The following is a 26,416-nucleotide window of genomic DNA, read 5'->3' on the forward strand; positions in this document are numbered from 1 at the left end:
AACAAGCTTGTCTAATTACAATATACTGAAAAGTAAACTGAAATCTGTGCCATTGGCTTCGATAAGTCAAGATTTACTGCCTTTCTGTCCCAACTGAGACAGAAAGGTGAGGCTGAACTAAAGTAAAGGAATGAAGAACAGTTCTGAATGTTGGCCTTAAGCATCAGAGAAATTCCACAAGTAGTCCTTTGTCTAACACCAAGATACAGAGATTGTGAATAACAGACTGATTCTCCCTTTATCTAGATGGATGCTTTGGTAAGCCCATTAAAATTAGAATCACTTTTTTCCCACTCATTTTGTTCTCCATGGTTTGCTGTCAAATAAGCTCAGACATACCATATCAAAAGCAAGATGAAACATTTGCTAACCTACTTTATTACTCAAGAGACTGGTTCAGCAATCATGCAAGTCCTTACCGCAGTTTAGTTCATCACTGCCGTCTGAGCAGTCATGATCCCCATCACACCTCCACAGTGAAGTTATGCAGCGGCCGTTGTGACAATGGAACTGAGATTCATCACATGTTACTCTTGTCCCTTGAATTGAGAAATAAGCTGCTGTTAGTAAGTGGCAATTCTTCAAGACAGCATAACAGCAGATCAGACAAGTACTGTAGATTCTCATCTGGATTGTGCCTGCTTGTATCTAGTCTCAAGACTTGATATTGTAGCTTGCAGTAAGTTCAGGTGTCACACAACTCTTGGGCTCAGACAGCTAAAGTATTATCACTCTTTTGGAAACAGGAACTGGTTTCAGCTTATTCACTGCCTCGTCTGAGACTGATAAGAACAACTAACAAAGCCAAGGCTACCCACATAAACAAAGCCATTAAGATCAGCATGTTAAGGCAAACACCCACCACCACCAGGTAGCAATCTTGCCATTCAGTATTGCTCAGCTATCATCTCAGTGGCAGTTGGTGCAAACTCCCAGTTTCACTGAAGCGAGGGAACCTTTGGTTGGTTGCTCATTTTCCTCATTTTTTAATTCTATGAAAAATAAAGTAATTTGTAGGTGAAGATGAATGAATAAAGTTTGCATAACTAGTCCATCTGATAAGGTTTCACATAACAGCTTCTCAAGCAAAAGAGTGAAGTATACTGAAGTGTATTCAAGAGAAGTATAGTATCTGTATCAAAGGAAGTAATACTATTACAGATCTCTCCTAGAGCACTGTATACAGTTCTGGGCACCACAGTTTAAGAATGGCACCAAGAAGCTGGAAAGTGTCCATAGGAAGGTAATCAACAGGATGGTAAGAAGCTTGGAAACCAAACTCTCTCAAGGAGAGGTTGGGGGAACTTGCCTGGAGAAGATTGAGAGATACTGTAATATGATTGTGATCTTCAATATTTGAAGGGCTGTCATGTGGAAGATGGAGCAGGCTTATTTTTTTCAGCTCAAGAGAACTGAACCAGAAATAATGGATTCAAATTACAAGAAAGAAGATTTTGACTAAACAGTAGTAAGAATTTCCTAACAGTGAGAACCATTTGAAAACCAGAAGATTCAACTTATGTGATGCCAACAAGTAGAGAACATAGAGAGAACTGTCCAGCAAGCTTATAGTCTATGAAAGGACAAGGAATATTCTCGCTCCAATCTTTATACAATTCTAAAAAACTTAATGAAGACATCATACTAGAAATAGGTTAATGGATGTCTAGCAAAACTCTCTTCCTGAAAGGACAAGATAAATACACCCTTGGAGAAGATGGGGAAAGTATCTGAGAACAAATCAATATTGAAGAAGGCACGCAAGTGACTGGATTCAATAGCTGATTAAGTTGCAGGGCAGGGAAAAGTAGCACTAGAGAAAAGAGGAAGCAGGACAATATTGCTCCTAGTTTTATTTTACTGCTGAAGCTGTTTGAGAGACTTATATTTCTTATCAACCACACTACTCAGAGCATGTGAACTACACTTACTTGTAGTGGGGACTGATGAAGGGAAATACAGTACATGATACTTGCTAGAGTTTCAAACACAGAGAAGCAGCAGGTTGATTTAAAATAGTGTTTCATGAGCCAAGATTAATCTTTTCTGTTGGCCAGATATTTTCATGGATTTTGAGACTCAGTCTTGTTGGATGACTCTGCAATCTAACCCAAAGTTATAGCAAGGTCTGGCAGATTTCAAACTAGTGGGATCTACTCTGTTTTGCTTTTGGTTTTTACTAAAAACCATAAGATCCACCAATAGTGGTATTAAAACCCACTGGAATCAAGGTACCGGAATAAATCTGATCCCAGGCATTGATTTGAACAGAGCATCAAAACTGAACAGAATTTGTAGTCTTCTGGTAATCAGAATTTCTTATCAATGTACTGCAAATCGAGAAACCTATCTAGATCAGCCTGTTGTCCACCCCAGTTTATTCTAGATAGCTTCTCACTAAGATTTAAGAGTCTGGAAATATAAAAGAAAGCCAGGTCTCAACACACACCACAGGCAACAATGAAGAAAGCTGAGCAAAGCTAGAAACATAGTTACATAGCTTGCAAGGTTCTTCTGGGTACAAAACTGAAATATAAATTTAACTAGCTTTTGCCTCTGAATGTGCCTCCCAAATATATTGTCCAATTTAACTAAATATTTTGAGAATTAAGAGGTTATGGCAAGTTTCTGCTACTAAAGCAGGTAGTCACAGAATGTGAGCCAAGAGTTGTTGAAGGTTCACTGGAAGAGTGGGATACTTTAGACACAGCCTCTAGAACGAAGCATTGCTCGTGAGCTACTTCAACTGTTATGGAATGTATCCTGGATTTCAGTAGTTAGTTTGAAATTGGTGAGTAACTTGCATAAGATGCTGCTTATTCTATGGTTCAAACAGGAATATTTCCTTCATCATTAAGAACCAGACACTCTAGGAAAACCTACTTGTGACAAACAAGAAAGAAAGAAAGAAAGAAAGAAAGAAAGAAAGAAAGAAAGAAAGAAAGAAAGAAAGAAAGAAAGAAAGAAAGAAAGAAAGAAAGAAAGAAAGAAAGAAAGAAAGAAAGAAAGAAAGAAAGAAAGAAAGAAAGAAAGAAAGAGGTTAAACTGCAATCTAGCATGTTAGCTACTACTTGTGGCTGATGAGCTATGAACAGGGACAGAAGAAACTCATTATATTCAGCCCATCACAGTCAGTGTTGTGAGCATGACTGATGGCAGATCCTCATGGTTCTCCAAAGAGGTTCTTCCCCAGCACTGTTGGAAGACGGCAAGGACTGAACCTGGGATATTCTGCACACAAAGCATCTTCTCCACCATTCAGCTATGACTACAAGTTGGGGAAATTACCTTTTTCTGAACTGCAGCTACCAAATTCCTATAGCCAGCTGGCTGGGAAGAGTGTCCTGGAAGACACAGTCCATGAAGGAACTTTTTTTTGATCTCTGGCTACAGTTTCTTCCCACCATAGTTTAGATGTTTATACTAAAGTATCATTGGGTTCCATTTACCATGATGCAGAGCAGCTTCCTTTTGCTCATATCTTACATATACAGGGTTAGGAAGGCTGACTAGTGCATAAGGCAGCCTCTCCTAACCTGGTGGGTTACTGGACTACAACTCCCATCATCTCTAGCCAGCCACTGATGGGCAGAATGAAATAAAGCAAGCTGGTGCCTTGTCCTACAGCATTCTATTCATAACTTCTTTCTACCGGGAAGGGAAGGATTATCCTCCACCCCACTGCACTTCTCCCTTTCTTCCCTTGCTGAATTTGATTGAAAGTACAACAATATATTCTTCTCCAACTGCATACCATCAGGCTCATCTCTCTTTCAAGGCAATGAAACATGATAGGGACACTTTAAAGGCCAAGGAAGTGCAGCATGATGCAAGACTCTCCTAATATGTTGCATCATTTAGATGTTTGCTTTTGTCAACTCAAGGTTAGCAAAGCACATTTATACTTAGCCTGCACTAAAACAGCAAGTACTGTTCAAGTCAGCTCCTGCTAGAGCACCAGTGTAAGATCAGGCCTTTCTTGTACACTGGGTGCAGAGAAATAACATTCCTGAAATTTGTCAGATGGAGCATTTCCTGCTTAGATAGGATAGAAGATTTTGGAAAAGTAGAAAGTGGGGCAAGTCCTGACTGAAGATCCAAAGAGGCTAGGACAATTACATCAAGAAGAAATACCTCTTCCTACTGAGACTGGTTAACAACATTTTAAGATGAAGGTGTTGGCTGAAGATTAAACTGAAGTAGCTGAAGTGATAGACACTTCTTCCATGACCAGCATTCTGTATTATCTAGTCGATTGGTTGCACAGAACTGAAATTTAATGAAGAGACAAATAAGACTCTCAAGTTTCTAGAGGAATGTGTCTATCCATCCAGGGGAACACACTAACATCCTCAGCATAAGCACAATTGCTCTAAATGCCACTTTGTGTTCCGTTTGTTATCAATAGGAAGTTGATGTTATAAGATTTGGATCTGATGGATTGGACCAAAAGCCCTATCTAAACTAGAATTCTGACCCTAAAGTACTTCAACACCTATCTAGATGTCTACAGGAACACCATAACCACTACATAAACATATTAGCATCAGCTCACTTGGGACCTCAGAAACTGCAATTTAGAGGTCTATATACACCCCCATGCTGTATATGCTATATATCTCCCTCTAATAGTTAGCAGGCTTTGATAGCTGTGAATTTTTCCAACTTTCCTTTAAGGTCGCCCAAGCTGGTAAGTCCAAGCAAAGCTAAGACTAGGTCCTTAACATACTAGGTTAGAGTAAACAGCACTTGCTTTCTTAGAGAGCTGGTCATTTAACCAATTTTGAATATTCATAACCACAAAGGGAGATTTTTTGCTAATTGTGTGGAAACCCAAATTAACTTCACTGTTTCACAGCAGAGGGAGAAACCATTGTAATCAATTATCACAATGCAAAGTCATGAAGAAGACTGAGACAATGACTCCGAGTTTCTTGCTCTCAAACATGCCTATAGCCCCACATGGATCTGAACAGAAGTGTGCGGAAGTTTTGCTCCTCAGTGTGCCCAGAAAGTCAGAAGAAAAAGAATCCCAGAATCTTCTCCGGACCTTAAGAGAACAGGAAGGCTTGTTCATGAAGGGAGCCTGAGAAATCAGGAGAAGCCAATTTAGAAGGGGTGGAGAAAGAAAAGATACAGGTGTTTGGAGGACTGATCCTGGGAGAGAAAAGGTGTCCTTTTGGGTAGGGATTCAGTTTGCCTTTTGTGACAGGTTGTGATTAGTGGGGGGAAATATATGTTACATGGCATTTGGGGTGGTTCATTCTCAACCTCTGCCTTCTGCTTGGATTTGTGGGCAACTTACACATCTTTTCTGACAAGCCGTGCCCTCATGACACCCTTTTTGTAGTGGCACTCGCAACAATTCCTCACATTTCAGAATTAATTCGAGGGACCAAAAAGCTTGGGGATTCCTGCCTCACAAAAAAGCATATATGGTAAAAAGTTTAAGATCTGTACTCTTCTGCTTTGGCTTTTCATATTTTAGACTGCAACAGAGTCTTCATCAAAACAATACCCTTTACCTCTGCACAGCAGGGTCATACTTTATAGGATCCAAATACACATTCTAAGCTATTATGGATGTTTTGTTCACTATAATATATTAATATTGCAAATGCAGTTTCAGGTCAATGGAAGTGTGTCTTTCAAGTGTTACTGGTAGTGTGGTAAGAATCACGGTGACTGTTTTAGCTGAGTTTGTACTGATCCAATCATGTTTAGGAGAGGAACTGAGATTGCCAGATATTTTAGGACATCACCACTGAGCTACACTGGGGACAGACTACACTCAAGCAACCATTACAAAGCCTCCTCACAGTAACCATGGCAGGAAGAAGAGTTACTGCCTTGGCATGAGTTTTGCTTCTCAAAGGGCTCCCTTTAAGAAGCTGAGGACCAAGTCAGACTTCCTGCAAGGATTGCAAAATCAGTCAAAATGGCTGTTTTGGCTACTTATCATAACTCCATGTTGCAGTCATAACTCTCAAGGCATATTAAGTGTCCAAATGAAATGTTTCATATAGTTAGAACAGAGCCTTAGGTGTAGTTCTCATTGCAAGAGTCAAGAATTTAGGTTCCAGGCTCAGATGAATTCTATCGTGGAGCAAAAGTTAAAGATTACATTCTTACTACTCAGCAGCGCTGGCTTGGGGACCAACGAGACCAGTCTAGCCAAGACAAACGGGACAGACTTCAGCATCAATTACTTTTGCAAGGAAGCCTTACACTACTGACACCGAGAGCTGTCTGGCAGGGGCCCACCAGGCATCAGTAGCCACTTCAAGGACTGGGCAGCTGATAAGACTCAACATACCATGAACTCCTACTCTTCCCCACTTTCATGTTCATAGGTTTTAGGTAAGCGAGCCAAGGAGAGAAAAACAATAGTTTCAAGGGGTAGTTTTTCATTATTTTCACTACTGAAGCTCTTTTACCCTAATTATTATTTAGCACTCTTTACAGCTGCACTAGTTGGCTGGATAACGCAGTGAGTTAAAATCAGAGGTTGGGAGTTCATTTGCCCACTGAGTCTAAAACAGCCAACCTTTGGGGCCTTGGCCAAAGCCCCACAGTCCCAGAACAGCCCCAGAAGAAAGGAACAGTAAACCACTTCTGACTACATTCTACCCAGGAGACCTTGAAAGGGTTCCCCATAAATTAGAACTGATTTGGTGGCAATTTTTTTTTATTTTCACCTACATTGCTTGAAGAGCACCACAGGTGCCAACTCAGACCCATAAGCAGACCAAAGCAGAGCTTACCTGAGATTAAACACAGAATTGCTTAAACTACAGAGTACCACAAACTCAAGGTCCCATTAGTCACCCCTATTTCTTAGGGGAAGCACCCGTTATCTCCTCTTAACAGCTGTGTTATCACTTTGGCATAGCAGAGAGCCAGACCTTCCTTTACATACCAGCCAAGCGCGTTCACCCCCCTCTGCTCCCAGAAAGTGAAAATCTCCTTCAGTGAGGGAGGCAATATCAGGCGCCCCCAGGTCGTAAAGCACCGCTCGGACCAAGAGCGCCGGCTCGTCGGGCCCTGAGCTGCCCGCAGCCGCCAAAGGACCCAGCCTCGGGCTGAAGGCGCCTCACAACTGCGCGGAAACAAAAGGAAGCCTCCCAGGCTCCCCTCGAGCGGGCCAGGTCTCCCTCTCGTCTCTCTCTCCCCCCCCCCCCGCTTTTATCTCTTCTCCATGCAGGGACACAGAAAAAGGGAGGCTTTTCTCCCCGCCGTTTGGCGCTTCCTCCTGCTCCCGTCGACGCCAATGTGGGGGATAAAAAAAGTGCCCCCGTTTGCACGCCATACCTTGAGAGATGGAGGCAGAACGCACCGACAAAGGGGCCTCCTCAGCTACAGCTGTTCCCGCGTCGGTGACAGTTCCCGTTTTTAAGATAAGGGCGACTAGGACTGCTTTTATCAGCATTATAATTGCTAGGATAATCAAAAGAAATGGCCTGGAGAGGAGAAGGCGCGCAGGGCTGCTTCCTTCCCTTCCCTGTCCGACCCCCTCCTCGGCCCCCTCCCCGGGAGCGCGTGAGGGAGCCGGAGCCACAGGCAACGCCGCCCTGCCCCCGTCCGCCCGCCCGCCCGCCGCGCGAGGGTCCGGGCGGGAGGAGAAAAGGCGCCCCGTCCCCGCTACTCACCGCGCGCCCCTCCTGCCAGGCAAGCCACAGCGACCAGAAGAAGCCCGAGCCCCCGCCACGGGAACGTGCCCATCGCCTGGCGGCAGGAGCAGCTGCTCCGTCTCCTCCTACAAGTTAGCAGCATGAACCCGAGGAGAAACACGAATTATTGTGGGGGGGGGGAGGGGGGTGTTTTCCTCTCCTTTACACCCCCCTCCTGTTTTTGTTGCCCAGGCGAGAATGCCACCCGGAGCCTGGCAGGTTGGACGAAGCGGAGGCAATGCAGGCAGCCACGAAGAAAGCAGCTCCAAGAGGCAAAACGGGGAAGCAGAAGGCAGTGGGAAGGACGGAAATTCAGGACGCGTCGTGCAGGCAGGCAGGCAGGCAGGCAGGGGCGCGCGCGTGCTCGCTCACACCGGTGGTGAGGAGGAGGAGGAGGAAGACGCGAAGAACATGCACGAGGGGGGAGGGCAGCTCAGCCTCGCTCTTATACCCGCCGCCCAGCTCCCGTCCTCCTGCGTGTTGCTGCTGCCGGTGACTCAGGGGCGTCTGGGAGGGCGCTGGTTGGCTCGCGGGCGCCTCCAATCGCCGCCGCCTGCCCTAATTTCCTCCTCCGCGCAACCTGCAGCTGCAGAAGGTCGGCGAGGCCGGACCCTCGTTGGGCCCGCCAGGTCCCCGCCCAGGTGGGGCTGAGGAGGCGCCCAGGTGAGCCTGCGCTCGGGGAACGGCCGGCTCAGCGGCCGCGGCTCTTCCTCCGCCCCCTCCGCGGTCAGTGACGACTGGCGTCTCGGGAGGGGGAGGCCGGAGAGCCCCGGCTTGGAGCCAAGCAGGTGGTGTGTCCACCTTCCGTCACCCGAGACGGCAGGGACCGGGCCGTGACGTGACATTAGGCGGGTGCACTAGAGCTGGCTTAACGTCGCGGGTGTTTCCACACGCCTGCGGCTCTAAGAAAGGCTCAAACCCCATGAAACATGTCTACTGAGAACTAACGTCTAATCAAGCCCGTGGGATTCGCTTCCTGATAAATGTTGGCCAGGATTGCTGCAGGGTCGCACCAGCGTGGATGGCGCGCTCCTTCGGACGTGAGTTCAGGGGAGGCCACACTCCCGAGGTGCGTGAGGTCGCACCGCTCCACGCCTGGGCTGCTCTGCACCGCTTCCACGTCTGGGATTTGCTCCTGAAACGAAGATTGTGATCTGCCGGGTGTTTGTTCGTTCGGAAGTCAAGTGCGGTTGCATTCAATGGAGCCTCCTCTCCGGTCAGTCCTGATTGGATAACAGCTGTTAAAAGACCCTGAAATTACTCTGCAATCGTGTGCCCGTTTACCTGAGAATAAGGCAATTGAGCTGAATGGGATGTAGAGTTGCTGTGAGAAATTCAGCCTCCTCCAGAATAAAAGGTCTCTTATACCAGTTGTTGTGACCTTAATTCTTTGAAGTGCAACCACCGTTTCTTAGTGTCTGCACTAGATCAGTCAATTTCAGATTAAATGCGATACAGGAAGCAATATAGGCTACTCCAAAGGAAATAAATACTAGGACAAATGAGATGTGCAACTGTTTCTTCTTTCTGTCCTGTATGTTTTTAATAGCTGCATGAGAGGCAAAAATTAACAGATACAGATTTTAGCATTCTGCTGCACCTGTTGGCATCTGCTGATCTTCTGAATGTAAAGCATCTCTAAGCAGCTCCTCTGACTTTTCCAGTCAGTGAAATGGTAGAAACAAAGATTCTTGAGTGATTTATTAGTAATTTGTGATGCAGTGCAAGGGATGGTAATTACTTTAGTGCACTTATGTGACCTTTCTATGTCATATTAAATGCCTCAGGCCAAAAACATGTGGAAATAAATTTCCAATTGACTGTGGTATATTTTCGTAGACTCACACTTTACCCTGCAACAACATTTGCTAGATTTGCACTATTATTGCAGCCTATTTAGTTTCATTTCTTATAATGTGATTTTAATGTGTTGCGAACAGCCTAGAGAGTGTGCGCACTCTGGGGCAGTGTACAAGCATGCATGCATGCATGCACAAATACATACATACATACATACATACATACATACATACATACATACATACATACATACATACATACATACATACATACATACATACATAAATGAATGAATGAATGAATGAATGAATAAATAAAAAAATGAATAAATGTTCAGTTATTTTTCTGTGGTAACCATGTAATATGTGAAGACCACCATTTTAGTGTAGTCGAGAGTGTTGGAGTAGGGCTCATGAGATCTGGGTTCAGATCCCCACTTTGCTGTGGAAACTTTGAGGCTATCCTGCTTTGGGAACAACATGAGAAGGCAGGATTCTCTGGACAGTACAGTAATACAGTACATACTGACAAAGGTGGAGGGCAGCGGGAAAAGAGGAAGACCAAATACGACATGGACTGACTCACTAAATTGAGTCCACAGGTGTGAGTTTGCAAGAGCTGAGCAGCGCTGCTGGCAGGACATTTTGGATGTCTCTCATAGGGTTGCCATAAGTCAGAGGTGGATTGACGGCACATAACAGCAACAATTCTACTTTGGCACTTCATTTACCTTTACGTGGGGGTGCTGATAAGTATTGAGCCTTTCCAAGAAAAAAAAATGAGCTAGGAAGCTGTAACTGCCATACTATTCTACATATTCCCCCAGGAAGACAATGCACTTCCGACATCTGTCCTGCAGCTTCTTATGTCCCTGCAAATAAAATTCTTCCGACTGCTGGTGTAACCACTCATTTGCAGCATTAGTTGCCTCCAGAACACTCCCAAATCATTGTCTCTTTAGGTGTTTTTTTTGAATTTGGGGAACAGATAATAATCAGAAGGAGCCAGGTCAGGAGAATAGGGTGGATGGGGCATCACTTGAAAACCTAAGGAGGTTAGTTTTGTCATTGTTTCATCTGCAGTGTGTGACTAGGTGTTGTCATACAACAGGATGACACCTTTGGAGAGCTTTCCTCAACATTTTTCCTTGATGTTTTGCCTCAATTACATCAATAAAGCACAATATTTTGCATTGATGGTTGAACCCTGTTGGAGGTAGTCCAGCAGCAGAACTCCCTTCTTATTCCAAAAAACTGTTGCCATTTGATTCTGCACCGACCTTTGCACTCGGAACTTCTTTGGCCTGGGGGAACCACTGTGCCTCCATTCCTTAGACTGTTCCTTTGTCTCAGGATCATAACAGTAGATCCATGTCTCATCACCAGTTACCAGTTTGCCCAGGAAATCTGACTCATTTCTTGCAAAATGTTCCAAAACAGCCACCGATGACTCCACACATTTCCTCTTTTGTTCGGTTGTCAAAAGTTTGGAGATCTACTTTGCTGCCAGCTTTCTCATTTCCAAGTCGTTGTGGATAATGGCACCAACTCTCTCATGTGATATTCTCAGATATATAGGAAAACTTTTGGCTGATATCTGGCAGTTCTCCTGATAATGTCATGGATGGCTTTCACATTTGCAGGTATGGAGACAGAAACAGGCCTTTCACTGGGTTTCTCACTTTCAACACCGAAATGGCCAGTTTAAAAATTGACAACCCAACGTTTGACTGTTGCATATGAAGGGCCACTGTCACCCATAGTTTGTGACATTTCATCATGGATCTGCTTTGCACCTTTCCCTTGGAGAAACAGGAAATTGATTATGGTTCTGTGTTCTTCCACATTGAACTTCTCTGGAGGTGCTGCCATGTTCACTTTGGACTGGAAAATGAAAGTTAAGTTAAAATCATAGGTAGTTGATTTTTGTACGGTTGAATATAGACAAATTGTCCAATACATCCTGCAATTCATAGCTTCCTAGCTTAATTTTTTCTGGGTAAGGCTCAATACTCATCAGCACCCCTTTGTACCAGGAGGTGTTTCAAGTCAGCCATGGAAGCTCACTTGGGGAGTGTAATTGGAAGAGCAGCTCCTTAAATATCTCGCAAAACATAAAAACCCTATTTAATTAATAGCATGCCACCAAGTTGATTCCCTTTCCAAGGTTTCCTAGGTATGAAGCATTCAGAAGTGTCCACCTGTTCCTTCTTCCACAGGTGCTCTGAGACCACTGTGCAGCTTGGCCAAGGCATGGATCTCTTCAAAATCTGAGGTTGCTGCTGGATTAATTGACAGTGACTGCAGCCCAGAGAGATCCTGCCCAGCCCAAACCATTTAAAGGCTGCATATAAGGGTTGCTAAACTTGAACACTGTGTAGCCAACTTAGGTGTATTTCCCCCCTCAAATGCTAAAACTTCCATACTTTATCCTTCCCTCCACCTTTTTCCTTTGATTCCTTTTCCTGGCTCTACAGAAGGCAGGATACCCACTGAGGCATAAATAATAGTAAAAACGTACATATTCAGTTATTTTTCTGTGGCAACCATGTAATATGTGAAGACCATCCTTACAGTGTAGTCGAGAGTGTTGGAGTAGGGCTCATGAGATCTGGGTTCTGATCCCCACTCAACTTTGGGAGGTGGTGGTGACAATGGTAAACTGCCCCTTGAACATTTCACATGCTTCAAAAACTCCATGAGGATCATAGTAAGGGAGAAGCAACTTGATGGCACATGACACACATGTGAAAGGCAGATAGTGAAGATCCCTAGAGACTCAGAAGACCAGATGGTGGTCATTCCCCAGCTCATAGGCATCCTTCAGTCTCGAGAGACTATGGTAACATGCTCTGTATGGAGGACTTGGAACACTGTCTAGTGTTTTGATGCTGTACGCGAAGCTGGAGTGTCCTCTCCACAGCACGAAGCCTGTGTAAAATAATGTGGAGGATAGGCTGTTACCCAACCAGCAAACCCCCCTCTCCACATCACTGAAATAGTCCAGTGGAAAGGCAAGAGCCAATACAACTGGTTCCAGTGACGTTGCAGGAGTTGACAGAATGACACGAACTGCAGATTTAGAAATTTGCATTGTTTTACCATCAAGAACTTATCACCAGCTGTGGCTGTACTAAATGCTTAGTGGCATAAGTTTTCACACTTTACGTGTCCAGTGCCCAACACCTAGAGGGTGGCATCAGTGCAGGGGCCGTGGAAACATTGCAGAGAGTGTGGTGCTCCTCTTATGTTCTCCTAATGGATCCCAAGAACTCTGCTGCTGATGCTGTACACACCGGGCAACTTTAGGCTCCCCTTTCTCAGCCCCTGCATGCAGCACAGCAAACTGGGAGAGAAGGAAACACTTTAAAAAGCAGTTTGCTATGCAGTACAGGGCTTTTGTTGCTGTTTGGCAGAGAAGAAATCTCAGTTCCTGTGGGATGCATCCATGCACACACCTAAGCGTATCAAAAGGAGCTTTTTAGATCTCACCTCTTATATTTAGTATAGATGAAAGCAGCCTCCAGTGACTTGCTGTCATCTAGATGTGTCAGATCACAATCCCCATCATCTACAGCAAGCAATGCTGCTGTGGTGATAAGTGCAGTATATCCGGAGGGCTCCAAGTTCAAGAAGGCTCAATTAGGATGCCTGGATTAGGTCCACTGAAACCAGTATTCTTGCACACAAGCAGGGTATAATCCATTAATTCCAGTGGTGGCAGTTCATTTAAAAATTAAATTAAATGCAAGAACATTTTTTTTTGTGAATTGCTGCCATTTGCATATGAGGAAGTGTACCCGGCAAAACTATAATAGAAACTCCTAGTCTGCCAAAGATTTCCTTGACTGGCTGCTTGTATTCTCCTTTGCCTTTCTATTTTATTGTTTTTGGCACACATACTGCTTGCCTTGAAAAACGAAAGTACACAAATGAAAGACCTTGTATTGAGATAATATAGTGTCTGTATGATTATGGGGTTGCATACAGTCATGTGAAAAGAAAGTACGCTCTCTTTGAATTCTATGGTTTTATGTGTCAGGACATAATAAAAATCATCTAGTCCTTACCAGGTCTGAAAATTATAATCTCAGATAAACAACAACACATGACTTATTATACTGTGTCATAATTTAGTTTACAAAAATAAAGCCACAATTGAGAGGTCATGCGTGAAAAACTAAGTATACCCTTACTGTTTCCACAGGAATTAAGAGGCTAAGTAGCAGCCAGGTTCTAACTAACCAAATACTCTTGAATTATTGATCATCAGCAAGTGTGACCACCTCTATAAAAGTCAAAGTTTTAGCTGGTCTGGAGCATTCAGATGTGTGTTAACACAATGCCAAGGAGGAAACACATCAACAGTGATCATAGAGAAGCAATTATTGCTGTCCATCAATCTGGGAAGGGTTATAAGGCCATTTTCAAACAGTGTAAAATCATCATTCTACAGCGAGGAAAATTATTCACAATGTAAAATCCACCATTGTACGGCAAGAAAAATTATTCACAAGTGGAAAACATTCAAGAAAGTTGCTTATCTTCCCAGGAATGGACATCCAAGCAAATTCATTCCAAGGTCAGACCGTATAAGGCTCAGAAAAAATGCAAAAAACCGAAGAGTTACACCTCAGACTCTACAGGCTTCAGTTAGCATGTTAAATGTTAAAGTTCATGACAATATAATTAGAAAAAGACTGAATAAGTATGGTTTGTTTGGAAGGCTTGCAAGGAAAAAGCCTCTTCTCTATAAAAACATGGCAACATCACTTATGTCTGTAAAGTTGCATCTGGACAAATCGCAAGACTCCTCAAACAATGTCCTTTGGATAAACCAAAGAGCATATCAGCACAAACACCTCATGCCAACTCTCAAGCACGGTGGTGGAGGGGGTCTGATATGGCCTTGTTTTGCAGCCACAGGACTTGGGCACCTTGCAGCCATTGAGTCAACCAAGGACTCCTCTGTATACAAAACTATTCTAGAATCAAACGTAAGACCATCTGCCTGACAGCTAAAGCTTGGCCGAAATTGAATCAATGCAACACAACTATGATCCCAAGCACACAAGCAAATCTACAACAGAATGGCTAAAAAAGGAAAAGAATCAAGGTGATGTCAAAATCCAGATTTCAGGCTGATTGCAGTGCTTTTGTAGGACCTTAAGATAGCTGTGCATAAACAAAAGCCTGCAAACCTCAATGAACTGAAGCAGCGTTGTAAAGGGTGGGCCAAAATTCATCCACAATGATGTGAGAGATTGATAAAGTCATACAGTATAGAAAAGGATCACTTCAAGTTATCGCTGCTAAAGGTGGTTCTACAAGCTATTGAATCATAAGGTGTACTTAGTTTTTCACACATGGCTTCTCCATTTTGGCTTTATTTTTGTAAAACAAATCATGACAAATAAGTAATGTGTTGTTGTGTATCTGAGGTTGTATTTACCTAATTTTCAGACCTGCTAAGAATCAAATGTTTTTTATTATGTCGTTATACATAAACCATAGAATTCAAAGATGGTGTACTTTCTTTATCACATGACTGTGTGTTTGCTATTCTTTCTCATCATGTTGCTTATGGGAATTAAATTAGGAAATAGAAAATGGATTTGTTTCCTTCAGAAAAGGAAATTCCATTCCCAATCTATTCTCATGCAGGCAGATGGTGTTCTCAAAATGGATTCCGGTTTGAAATATTTTACCCTTTTGCTGAAGAACAAAATTGCTGTTTCTCCCTTTTCTCATCTAAAACTACACTTAACTATTAATTTTATAAAATGATATGGGCAAATCAGATAATTAAAGCTTTAGCTTTTGTTTAAGCAAGAAACTTTTTCATTCATATTGTTTCAGAACTCAATTATAAGTCATACAATGGGAAGAAAACATAGTAAAGCATTGTATGTTTTTAGAATGATAAATCCTGGAGCCACTTGAAAATTCACAAATATCATTGACTTCAATGGGATTCATTAATTGTAAGTAGTTTCAGGATTAGTAGGTTCCTGTTTTCACTAGCCACTCTTTTGCAGCAAATATGCTTATTTGTGTATTTCTGTATTTCTGTGACCAAATCCCAAGGAGAATAAGAAGGGAACTTGGGGATTTTTTAAAAAAAGTTCAAATGCCATTTTGAAATGTTCTTAACTGAACATTTACAAGTGACCTTTTATATCCATATCTCTACAATACTACTTGCAATGTGAGCATGTTGTCTCTTGAAGGGCCCTGTGGCTCTTCCTTTAGTGAAGTATTATTACAAAATATGGTACCAGGTTATTATTAGAAATGAATGGAAATATGTTTTTTGAGGAAAAGGTTCAGTTCCACTGGGGCACCAGGAATTACAGACTGTGTTAATAAAGATGCATGCAACATGCTTGTTGTCAAGGCCCCATGATTGGGAGAGGAAATGTATAGAATAGCACATACAAATGTATGTGGCAACATACTGGGAATGCCCTCTTGTGTGAATGCAGTGCACTGGAAAGCAGAAAATATAGGGAAGGGTCCCACCTAGGGAGAAACAGAGGAAACCTTCATATAACAGAGTTCCTTTCAGAAGATCCACAGGAAGTAGAGGTGGACAGGAGAGAGGGAAACGTGCCACTTCTTCCCTGCCTGGTGAGGTGGGTTGTTCACAAATGACCTATATTCTTTCCTGCATTGTCATTCGTAGGTATCCAGGGAAGTTACCATAAAGAAGTAGGTTTGTGAGTGGTGGCAAGTGAGGAAGTGCAGAAAGTCTCACTGTCGCGAGTTAATGCATGTTCCAGGAGATGTAAAAATGGGTTTTGCAGTCAAATCTTTGCAGGGCAGTCCTTATAGACAAGATGGGGGGGGGCACCTTGTCTGGATTTGATCAGGATTTTCCTTCTTCCAGATTATTGAAGAATCATTTTTTTTTCTCTGGAGGAAAAGTGAAGAGAAGGAAAAGCTTCACCTTGCAGAATAATACTAATAATGAGATGCGTTCAGCAAATGTATTTCTTGGCAAGCACTTTGTCAGAGTGCAGGGGGCTTGATATTGCATGGCTAGCCAGGGGCTTTGTGAAGCACAGGTAGGATGGTTGCAGGATTTATAGCAGGTATGAGCAACTTCACGTACTCCAGGGCCAGTTTCAACCACTAGGAGCCACTGTGGGCTGGGTCTGCCTGTCTCCAAAAGTCAGTAGGGCAATGTGCCGCTTTATTTGGTGGCCAACAAGTTAATTAAAGCAAGCAGCATCCCCTTTAATGGGGATTTCTTTAGTTTGTTACCAAACACAGTTTTCAAGGGGAGCACACATATAATCTTGGGACGGCATCTTTCACCTTTCAAGGGATCGGGGCTGGCTTATTGCTGCTCTTCCCTCCTTCCTCTGTTAAAGAATACAATTTACAGGCCTGGAAGTATTTATTTCAGAACACATTTTAGCACTGCAGATGATTAATGTTTGCTCAGTATTTCCTTCTGGTGATTTTGCAGACAGTGGAAGATGTGGAGGTTTCTGAGAAACAAGATACTTTAACTGGGCATACCTGGTTGTTGGGAAACTGCCTCAGGGTGAAGAGCATATCATTCAAGGTGTACAACATCATTAACCTTGCTTTCTTTGAATTATTTATTTTAAATAAATAAATAATTATAAATAAATAAATAAATTTCTGAACCTGCAGTGGACATCCAGTCACAGACAGACTGGTGTGGCTGAAGTCAAGGGAGGTTTCTAACAGATGTTTGATTACAAACACCATTTCATTGTCTTATTATTCTATTATGGAAATACCACTCTGTGGGAGAAGCTTTGGTGGATAAATCCAACAATTGAGGAAAGCCAAGAGGTCAGTCAATTCAAGATGGCTTTTTGGATGACAAATAGTGTACCTAAGTACCACCTGGATTGTTTGTTGGTGATTCAGAGTTTTTTGTTTCAAAGAGCTGCCCTTACTATCATCAGATAAGCTTTTGAATGGATTATTGATGTCAGCTGATAAATCTTGGTCACAAAGCTGTTTTGGACTACTGATGTGCCACTGAATGGATAATTCTGAAAGAATGAGGATTGAACTTGGATGCCAGTGTGGAAGGACAGTATGCTTTATACATGAGCCCCATGTATTTCATTACAAGACTGATGCCACATGTCTCTGTATTCCGTGTTGTAGCCTCCAAACCCATCCATGCCTCTCACTGGCCCATGTTTCACCTTAAGGGAATAAGCCATTCTGAAAGCTCAATAGTAAGCCTCTCCCCACCTCCATACAGCTTCAAGACATGCTATGATATCCTTGTGCTACATTTTTTCCAGAGTACAGAAATATTTCTGGATTATGGTGAATGACTGGAAAGAAATCGAGTCCTCTGGGTAAAGTGCTTAGGACCAATTCATATAATGCTCTCTTTTAGATATGTGTTCACAAAGATGTTCCCAGAAGGGGAACAGAGGGGAAAAACATAACCAGATGATTGAGCTCAGGCTGGACACATGATGCATATTGTTTCTGGGAGCCTTTGTCAGGAAACTGAGTGACTGAGCCATCAGACAAAATATTTTCATCGGAATGTGCTTTTAGGCCTCATGCCATGAAAAGTGACTCTTGAGTACTATGACTCAAATATTATTAGGGTAATGTATTGGCTTTCATACGTCAGCACTTCAGTGTCCAGTCTTTATAATATCCAATGCAATATGTCTATTCCTCCCAGGACAATCTTGATGTTATATAGCCACCTTATGATACTGTGGCTCGAATCCTGTTGCTTAGTGTAGTAAATTGCAGTAGTGTATGTCTATTGATGAGTCTCCTCCATAGATTCCATTGATTCAAGTGGGCCTACTCTGACCGCAGCTTACTATGCTAATGTAACTTGCAGTTAGAGTAGGTCCAATAGAACATACTGAGGAATTGACTCACTAAATCCCCCATTGATTCGGTGGGCCTGCTCCAGTGTGGTTTACTATGATAAGCACCAGGATTTTGGTCTTGTGTGATGCAAGTGGAGCTGGCCAGCATCACCCATCCAAGCAGCTGGAGGAACACAAAAATGTCAAGATGAACAACATTGTAGATTTTTCCCATTAGAATCTAAAAAACACTTGGTCTTGTTGCTTGGCTGATTTTTGGAATGGTAATCAGTGAAGGCAATTTTTTTCAAGTTCTGCATTTAACACTACCGGAACAGCATTCTGTACCCATTCTGTTTCATGGGAACACAGGAAGTCTTTTACTGAATCAGACCATTGGCCTACATAGAACAGTATTCTCAACTCTGGCAGGGTTTCAGAGTTTCAAGCTGGATGCTTTCTTAGCACTGGCTGGAGATTCCTGGTTGTCTCCCTCCAAGTACTAAGTAGGCCCAGCTCTGCTTGTCTTCTAAGATCCAATGAGATCAGTTATGTTTATGGGCTCCCCATAGTGGGGCACATGTTTTGTACATAGAAGACCTGATGTTCAGCTCCTACCATCTCCAATTTAATGGTTATATAGTAATTAATGAGAAAGGCTTGTTCTGGAAACCCTGCAAACCCATTGCCTATCAGAGCACACATTGCTTGACTAGATGGACCTATGATCGGACTTGCTACAAGGCAGCTTGGTCAGTCTTGGTCAGAGCAATGTTAGTTTTTCCAGGTCCAGTAAAATCACCCATAATATACCATGTTTCCCCCCAAATAAGACAGGGTCTTATATTAATTTTTGCTCAAAAAAACACAGTAGGGCTTATTTTCAGGGGATGATTTATTTTTTTCATGTACAACAATCGACATTTATTCGAAAACAGTAATGTTATCTTCTGGTTGTTGCACCATGGTGGAGGGTGGGGTTTCACTTAACTGGGGCTTATTTTGGGGGTAGGACTTATATTACAAGCATCCTGAAAAATCATACTAGGGCTTATTTTCAGGAAAACAGGGTAGTGTAACTGCTTTTGAATTACTAAAAGAAACATATTTGTCAAGTACAGCACTAATGCCTATCTTTCCTTGACTTAAAACTCTCATTAGTTTCTATTTTGTAGTTTGGTTACAATTAATTACTTAACTTAGTATCAGTTGTTGGTTTATTTTCATTGTACAGTCCTTCCTCTAGACAAAATTTGAATGTTAGTCACACTTTTCCACATTGTGCAACTAGACCTTATACTTGATGAGGCTGAATTATGTAATTGTGCAAAGGGGAAATATATGGTTAAAAAAAAGATGTACCCTTTGCAACTACAAAATCTCTGTTGCTCCTCTCCGTAGTAAGAAGCTGTTCCTTGGAGCCAGTGTGGTGTTGGCTCATAGTAGAGACACTCAGGTTTAAATCACCCTAAGGCTGTTGGCTCCAATGGTAGTGAGGTGGGGGATATGCTTAGAATGGTACAAGAGCTGTCTAGGATACTGAATCTATTTTGGGAGATACGTTTGGACTAAAGCCCAGGTTCACTGCCCTGCTGACATTGAAGCTACTGTCCTATACCACAGGCCAAATGCAATGTCATGCCTTCAGCTTTACTATATTGTAGGTTCAAAGGAATTCCGTACCTCGAAAGACATTGTTCATGTGAGCAGGGTGCATTGGAAACTCTTGCCCACATGTTTCTGCATTGCCCACTCCACTAGAGTGATCGTTCCAAATTTGTGGCACCAGTCCTGTTAAAATTGGAGGGAAAATCTGATGTGGATAAAGTCTATTTATTTTATCTGTGGAAGTGTCCGACATCTTTCATCAGCAAAATTGGGAGAAAGCAAAGCCTTGCTTTCAATTAAATGTTTTTTTTTTTGGGGGGGGGAGGGTGTTGGCCTTCTGCTTTCCTCTCTCCTGGATTTCGTATGTGTGGACCACTTCATGAACCAGTTTGGTTATGTTTTAGTCTCTTTATGCCAATAAATGTTTTGTCTGTCTGTCTGTCCTACACCACAGAGCTCACCAGCATTCCCAGCTTGAACAAGCCACTATCTCTCAGCCTAACCTATCATTTTGAAAGGCAGTGTAGTGTAATGGTTAAAGCAGAGGTTTGGGGTTGGGAAAAGCCCCTTGGTGATATTGAATCCCTTTCTTTCAATCAGACCTACATCTCAGAATTGTTGTGAGGATAAAATATAAGGGAGAATTGTGTGCACTACCTTGGGCCTCTTGAGGAAAGGTGGAGCGTACATACATAATAATTGTGTGCCATCAGTTCTGACAGATGGTGACTCTTCAGGATTTTTCAGGTAGTGAATACTCAGAAGTGGTTTACCATTCCATTCTTCTGGGGGTGCCCTAGGACTGTGCAGATTGCTAAAGGCCACATAGGCTGGCTTTCCTCACAGGAGGCACAGGAGGGAATCAGACTCCCAGCCTCTGGCATTGCAACCAGATACCTAAACCACTGAGTTATCTAGCCAGCTTATATGTACATACACATATAGTGTAAATGTATGTGTTGCTCTTCAGATATAAACAACACTGAGTTGAATGTGCCCTGCCTCCAAATGAATAACCCTAGGACTGAAGTCAGAATTGAGTACAATAACATGATTAAGTAGATTTCATTTGACTAACTTTGCAAGGATAAGTCAGCCACATGCATGGCAGAGATCCAAAACTGTGGAAGTGACCCTCCTACACATGCTACCAACACAGAGTGGCTGCGGTTAATTGGGAGCCTTGCCCCAGAGAATGTTATCTACCTTTCTCCTGCAATGTTCAAAATCTGGTTGTCCAAAATTTCAAGATGAAGTCACCCTCGCTCTCAAGTGTGAACATCTCTGTCACTCAATTGGCTGGAGAATCATTTTCCACTGAACTGAAATGTTTCTATTTTCAGAAGGTTAATTAGCAGATTACTAATGAGAAATGAGTTAATAATAGAAGCTGTGCCAGCTCCTCCACCTTCCATAGCTTCCAATGTATTCTGGGATCCCTGCCTGTTTTTCTTTTGACACAGAACGGTGGAATAGAATCATATTTCATCATACATGGACTGTCACTGATAGATTGCCAACAGGAAGAGTCAAACACCCATTTCACCAGTCTTGAATACCCCAGCCTCAAGAGACATGTCCTCAAAGGAAGGAGGAAGAGGAGGGGGACATAGTAATTACCTGTTAAAGAGGAGGCACATGGGAGCATGGGAGCAGTAAATACACAACACACAAAATCCTAGACTTGAAACGTGTCACAATATTTTGTTTAAGAGTGTTTGAAAAGATATACCTTAACAGAACATTGAGAGTTCTGGAACACTTAAATGTTGATCTTCAGCTTCATCCAGAAACCATTCAAGACAAAATGGTGTCCTTATGTCAGCCTCCTCCAATCTGATTTCCCGCAGGTGTTTTGGACTAGTCTCTATTAGCCCAAGCAACCTGTGGCCAAGTGTGATCGAATTTTTAGTCCAAACATCTGGAGGGATGTGAGTTCATTCGTAACCTACTGGAGGTGTAACAAGCTTTACAGTCTGTAACAGCAGCCCTTTGATCAGGCAGAGCAAGATGGCCACCTCAAGGCAGCTGATGATGCTGAATGGAAAACAGGAGTGAGGATTTGGAAAGTATCTGTGTCGTGCAGCCCCTAGATTGCTCTCCTTGGGTGCAATGACAGATGTCCCATTGCCATTATTGTTGTGAAGGTCTAATTTGTACCTTACAAATTAGCATGTTATTAGAAAAAACATTATTTCAGTACTGAAAGATAATATGATTCTCGCAGGGAGATTTTTCACATCCCCCTGCAGTTTGCAGAGTAGCATGCTTTGTTTTGTGATTGGTCGACTGGACCTAAATGCAGACTTTGTTTGCAAGTGTGAATGCTTGGACAGGAAGTTCTGCCAGAATCACTTCCCTGGACCACTATCATGATTCCCACTTCTAACAATGTAGTGACCCTAGGATTAGTTAGTTCAGTCAGCTTCAGCCAAGGGAGGAAGATAGCATCTTTCTCTTTGCTTCAGACAACATATCTTCTTGGGCCAGACCCTGAGAGAGTCTTATGCTGCTGCTAAGGGAATGTTGAAATACCAGAACTCTGTTCTAGGATACAGAATGTACTGCAAGGACAATGAAGAACTAATAACATATTTCCTTTACTTTTTGTGACAGGCAGGCCATTGTGTGGTACCAGTGGTGAGGGAGGTAACAGAAACAGGTCTCTGTTTCTTGAGATGGCAAGTGATATAATTTAAACCCAGAGAAATCACAGCATCTGAAGCAAGCAGCATCAGACCAACCATCTAGGAAGGAGGAAATAAAGCTTTTTCCAGGGATCATGTTAATCGTTAGCCATGAGATTTTGTAGCAGTTGCACCTAAATCAGTTCTTGGCCAGCTGCAGATTAAGCTGATCTGTGTCAGAAGGGTCCCTTTCTTTTCCTGAACAGTAGCCACTTCCTATGCTGGAACTCAAGCTAATTCTAAAAAGCAACACTGCTGCACAACAAAACTCTTCAGAATCTGCAGAGTATACATCTAGCCAGAAGACAGATGAACCCTTGATGCTGGCACCGCAGGTCACAGAGGCAATGGACATGTACACAGCAGCCCCTCCCCTTCCCCATGGCCATTATTTCACCTTGACATCCCAGAAAAACTGTGATCAATCGTTGTTGGAAATGATTCTGTCACATGTGATTTGCTGCTCTTGAAAAAAATGGTTCACAAAGACTTGTTCTGGGATTGGGTTGTTGCTGTTTTTAAATTATCTGTGACATTAGGGTGTCTAGACTAAAAAGGCATCTGAAGACTTGTGTAGAAAGCATGGCAGAACTAAAAAGGCTCTTGATAAGGCAGGTGAAGACTTGATACTCTCCTCCTTGTAAAATCATTATTGTGTGAATGGAACACAGTGAACCAGGCAATGCCACATGTACGTATTACAGGCACGCTGAGAACCCAAGCTAGGGGTTGCTTTCTGCTTAAGAAAGTGATGGCACTCTTTTCCCACACAGCGCTTTGGTCTTTCCTATGACTTCTTTCCAGGGTGAAAACCACCCTCGAAAGTTTAAACTTTCCCCTGAAATAATGGGCATCTGGCTGCTCCAGATGAAGATTTGTAGAAGACTGTCCTGCTTCTGTTGATGTATCGATGGCTATATTAAGTTCTATGATTCACATACAACTGAATGTCTGTGCATTGTTGTGTGAGGGGGAAGCATCTAATGTGTTTGTATAGAATTAATCTGTTTTGTATAGCCAAGAATATATTATCCATGAAACCCATGAGTTGATTGTATTATATCCAGGGCTCAGGCTCCTAATAGAGTTAGGACCTTATTGGATCCCGTGGTATATATGGCAAGAGCCTTGTGGTCCAGTGGTTAAACTGCTGTAGTGCAGCCAAAACTGTGCTCACAACCTGGGGTTCAATCCCAGGTAGCCGGCTCAAGGTTGGCTCAGCCTTCTATCCTTCTGAGATCGGTAAAATGAGTACCCAGCTTGCTTGGGGGGGGGATGTGTAGACTGTATAATTAACTTGTAAACCTCCCAGAGAGTGCATGAAGCACTATGGGGCGGTAAATAAGCAGCATGCTTTGCTTTGCTTTATTTGACTTTACTTCTGGATCATTCTTTTATTATTATGACTTTTATTCTTCATTTTATGCTTGTTTTATTGTGCCTTCCTGTTTAAAATCTTAATGGATGGCATAGTAGGAGGGTTTCTCTAAAAGGCAGACTGTACCTTTTAAAAATAAAATAAAATAAAGACAACATACAAAGAAACAGAAGCTATGGGCTTGTGTTCTATCCTAGTAAGTAGAACTGGCCCACTGAATCCGTGGGGATTTGGTGAGATAATATCTTCATAAGTTCCATTGATTCAAGTGGGCCTACTCTAACTGCAACTTACTTTAGTATAGTAAGCCTTTGAATCAATCAGACTTACAGAGGAGTTGACTTACTAAATCCCCATTGACTTAGTGCAACTTACTGTGCTAAGCAACAATACGTTTTGGTGCCAACAATAACTACAGATGGAAAAAAGCAATAGGTAGCAAGATGAGAACCTAGAACAGCCTACCTCCTTCTGAGGTCTTTGAGATACTTTGGACTACATTGCCTATATGCTCCACAGAACATAGCCAATCATTGGCTGTGCCAATCATTTCAGCCTATATTTCCCAACATAGCCAATCAATAGCTAAGTTGGGAAATATAGGCTGAAACATCTGGAAGGGCCTGGTTGGGGAAGGCTGTCTTAGATCTCCTGCTCCTGAGAGCACATAGGCACAAAAAGACCCATTATGAGGGTCTTTGTGGTCCGCAATATGCTATTTTCCTTCCCATCACAGAGTCCCATGCATTACGTACAGTGACCCCATGTATCACATGACTGAGTCCTGCCATGGGTAGCAGTAGTTATATTGCGAAGTACATACACACTCCACATGCAAGAGGGTTGGTCCTCCAGAGAAAATTATGCAAAATCCTCATTCTGTTAATAGTACACAAGGATCTGGGAGCTGTTTCATCCTTTCTCCAGTGAATGTAAGATGTGACTGCGTTGTTGATCTAACCTATTTTCTTTTACTAATGTCAGCTTCAGCTGTGTCAGAAAGAACAAAAATTATTTTTGATTTAAGTTACATAAGTACAATCTTTTTCTTACCAGGGAAGAGCTACATTATGATAATATAATTTGGACTTCTTTAGCAATGCATATACTTAATATTTCTGCTATTAAATTATAGTAGCATGTTTCATTTCATAAATTAAAATTACAGCAGAATAATTACGACTTTTGACCAGTAGCATGACTACAGGTGCTTCTAGCATCAAGACTAGCCTTAGTCTACCAGAAATATTGGACCTCAGACTAACATTGTGCAAGCTACAGGTGGCCCCCATTGTTTTCAGTGGGCTTCCACACAGACAAAGACAGACTCCATACTTCTTGTGCAAGCCCTGGGAAAGCCCCAACATTGCCTTAAATTGCAGGGGCAGACAGAAGCAGGTTATCTGACAGTCCGGGTTGTCAATCATTCCAAGGAGTCCAGGCAGGACCTAGAGACTGCTAACAAATGGTCTCCCATAAACTAACTGACATAACTAACAGAACCTATAGCTGTCAGCATGCCTTGTCTGGGCATCCAATTGTAGTTATCAAGCGACCTTGAGACACTGACACTGCTTTTGCTTGAATAGTCCAAGTCTTTGTCTTTCTCTCTAGCAATTGGCCTCACATCTGCCAGGCTCTCCTCATTGTCCAACACCTCACTGGCAGAGATAGCCTTGGTCCTTCTCTCCAAGGCATCCATATGTACCAAATTCCTCCTGTTCCCTGGGTCTCTCTGGCTGAAAGATATCCCTGTATTTGAGGACTATTCTGCACTAACTTCTACCCACAGTAGCCTTGGCCACCAGCAGCCTGGTGCGCCCCAATATTTTTAATTAGCTGCTCCTACATTAAAACCAGCAAGTATGACCATGCTTGTTTTCAGAGAAACATCACAGTTCTTCCCTTCCGAAAAGTACCTGATAGTTTTTCAAAGAACCTATCCCACTTGGAAACCGCTGTATTAAGGCACTAGATTTCCGTATGGATTGACAGTATTTGTTAGCTCTAATGTAACACCCACTGTTGGTAAACATTGATTGACAAGGCATTGATTATTTCTCTTCCTCTGCTGAATCTTAGGCAACTAATTTATCTTGAGCACTGCAGGAAAAATATATTCATTCATTACTTTAAAATACTTAGATCAATTGAAGACCTCCTAATTTCATTGCTCCTGTTTACAGCCTTCAGTACACTTGAGTTTTCCCAACTCTGTGAAAACACTTTATTAGTAGGACAAATATGTACAAATAAATAGGGTCAATATCAATATGTGCTTGATGAAGCTCACTTCCTATTTTATTTCAGTCCTTCATGTACATACAGCTGCTGAATTGCTCTCACGAAAGCTGCCAGATACATCAGTAGAAACAGAGATCCATTGTCCTATAATGCTGAGAGTATAAGACTTTGGGTTTTGATAATTTGAGTTCCAGCC

At 42.5% G+C, this 26,416-nt stretch overlaps 1 protein-coding gene across 6 annotated transcripts in view; it reads right to left on the bottom strand.

Moving 5' to 3' along the window:
• The window catches only part of VLDLR (very low density lipoprotein receptor), a 116,722-nt gene that overhangs the window by 16,663 nt on the left and 73,643 nt on the right, over positions 1 to 26,416 (bottom strand). For 2 of the 6 annotated variants that reach the window (XM_078385049.1, XM_020801544.3), the window contains exons 1-2: positions 7,312 to 7,507; positions 420 to 539 (exon numbers count right to left, since the gene is read on the bottom strand). In XM_078385049.1, coding sequence (XP_078241175.1) covers positions 420 to 539; positions 7,312 to 7,429 — 238 coding nt within the window. In that variant the 5' untranslated portion in view covers positions 7,430 to 7,507. Of the gene's footprint in view, positions 1 to 419; positions 540 to 7,311; positions 7,508 to 7,649; positions 8,256 to 26,416 lie in introns of those variants that run through there. The other 4 variants (XM_078385050.1, XM_078385048.1, XM_020801543.3 and 1 more) reach the window with 3 other exon arrangements.

The sequence above is a fragment of the Pogona vitticeps genome, chromosome 2 (genome assembly GCF_051106095.1).
Source record: "Pogona vitticeps strain Pit_001003342236 chromosome 2, PviZW2.1, whole genome shotgun sequence".
Lineage (NCBI taxonomy): Eukaryota > Metazoa > Chordata > Lepidosauria > Squamata > Agamidae > Pogona > Pogona vitticeps.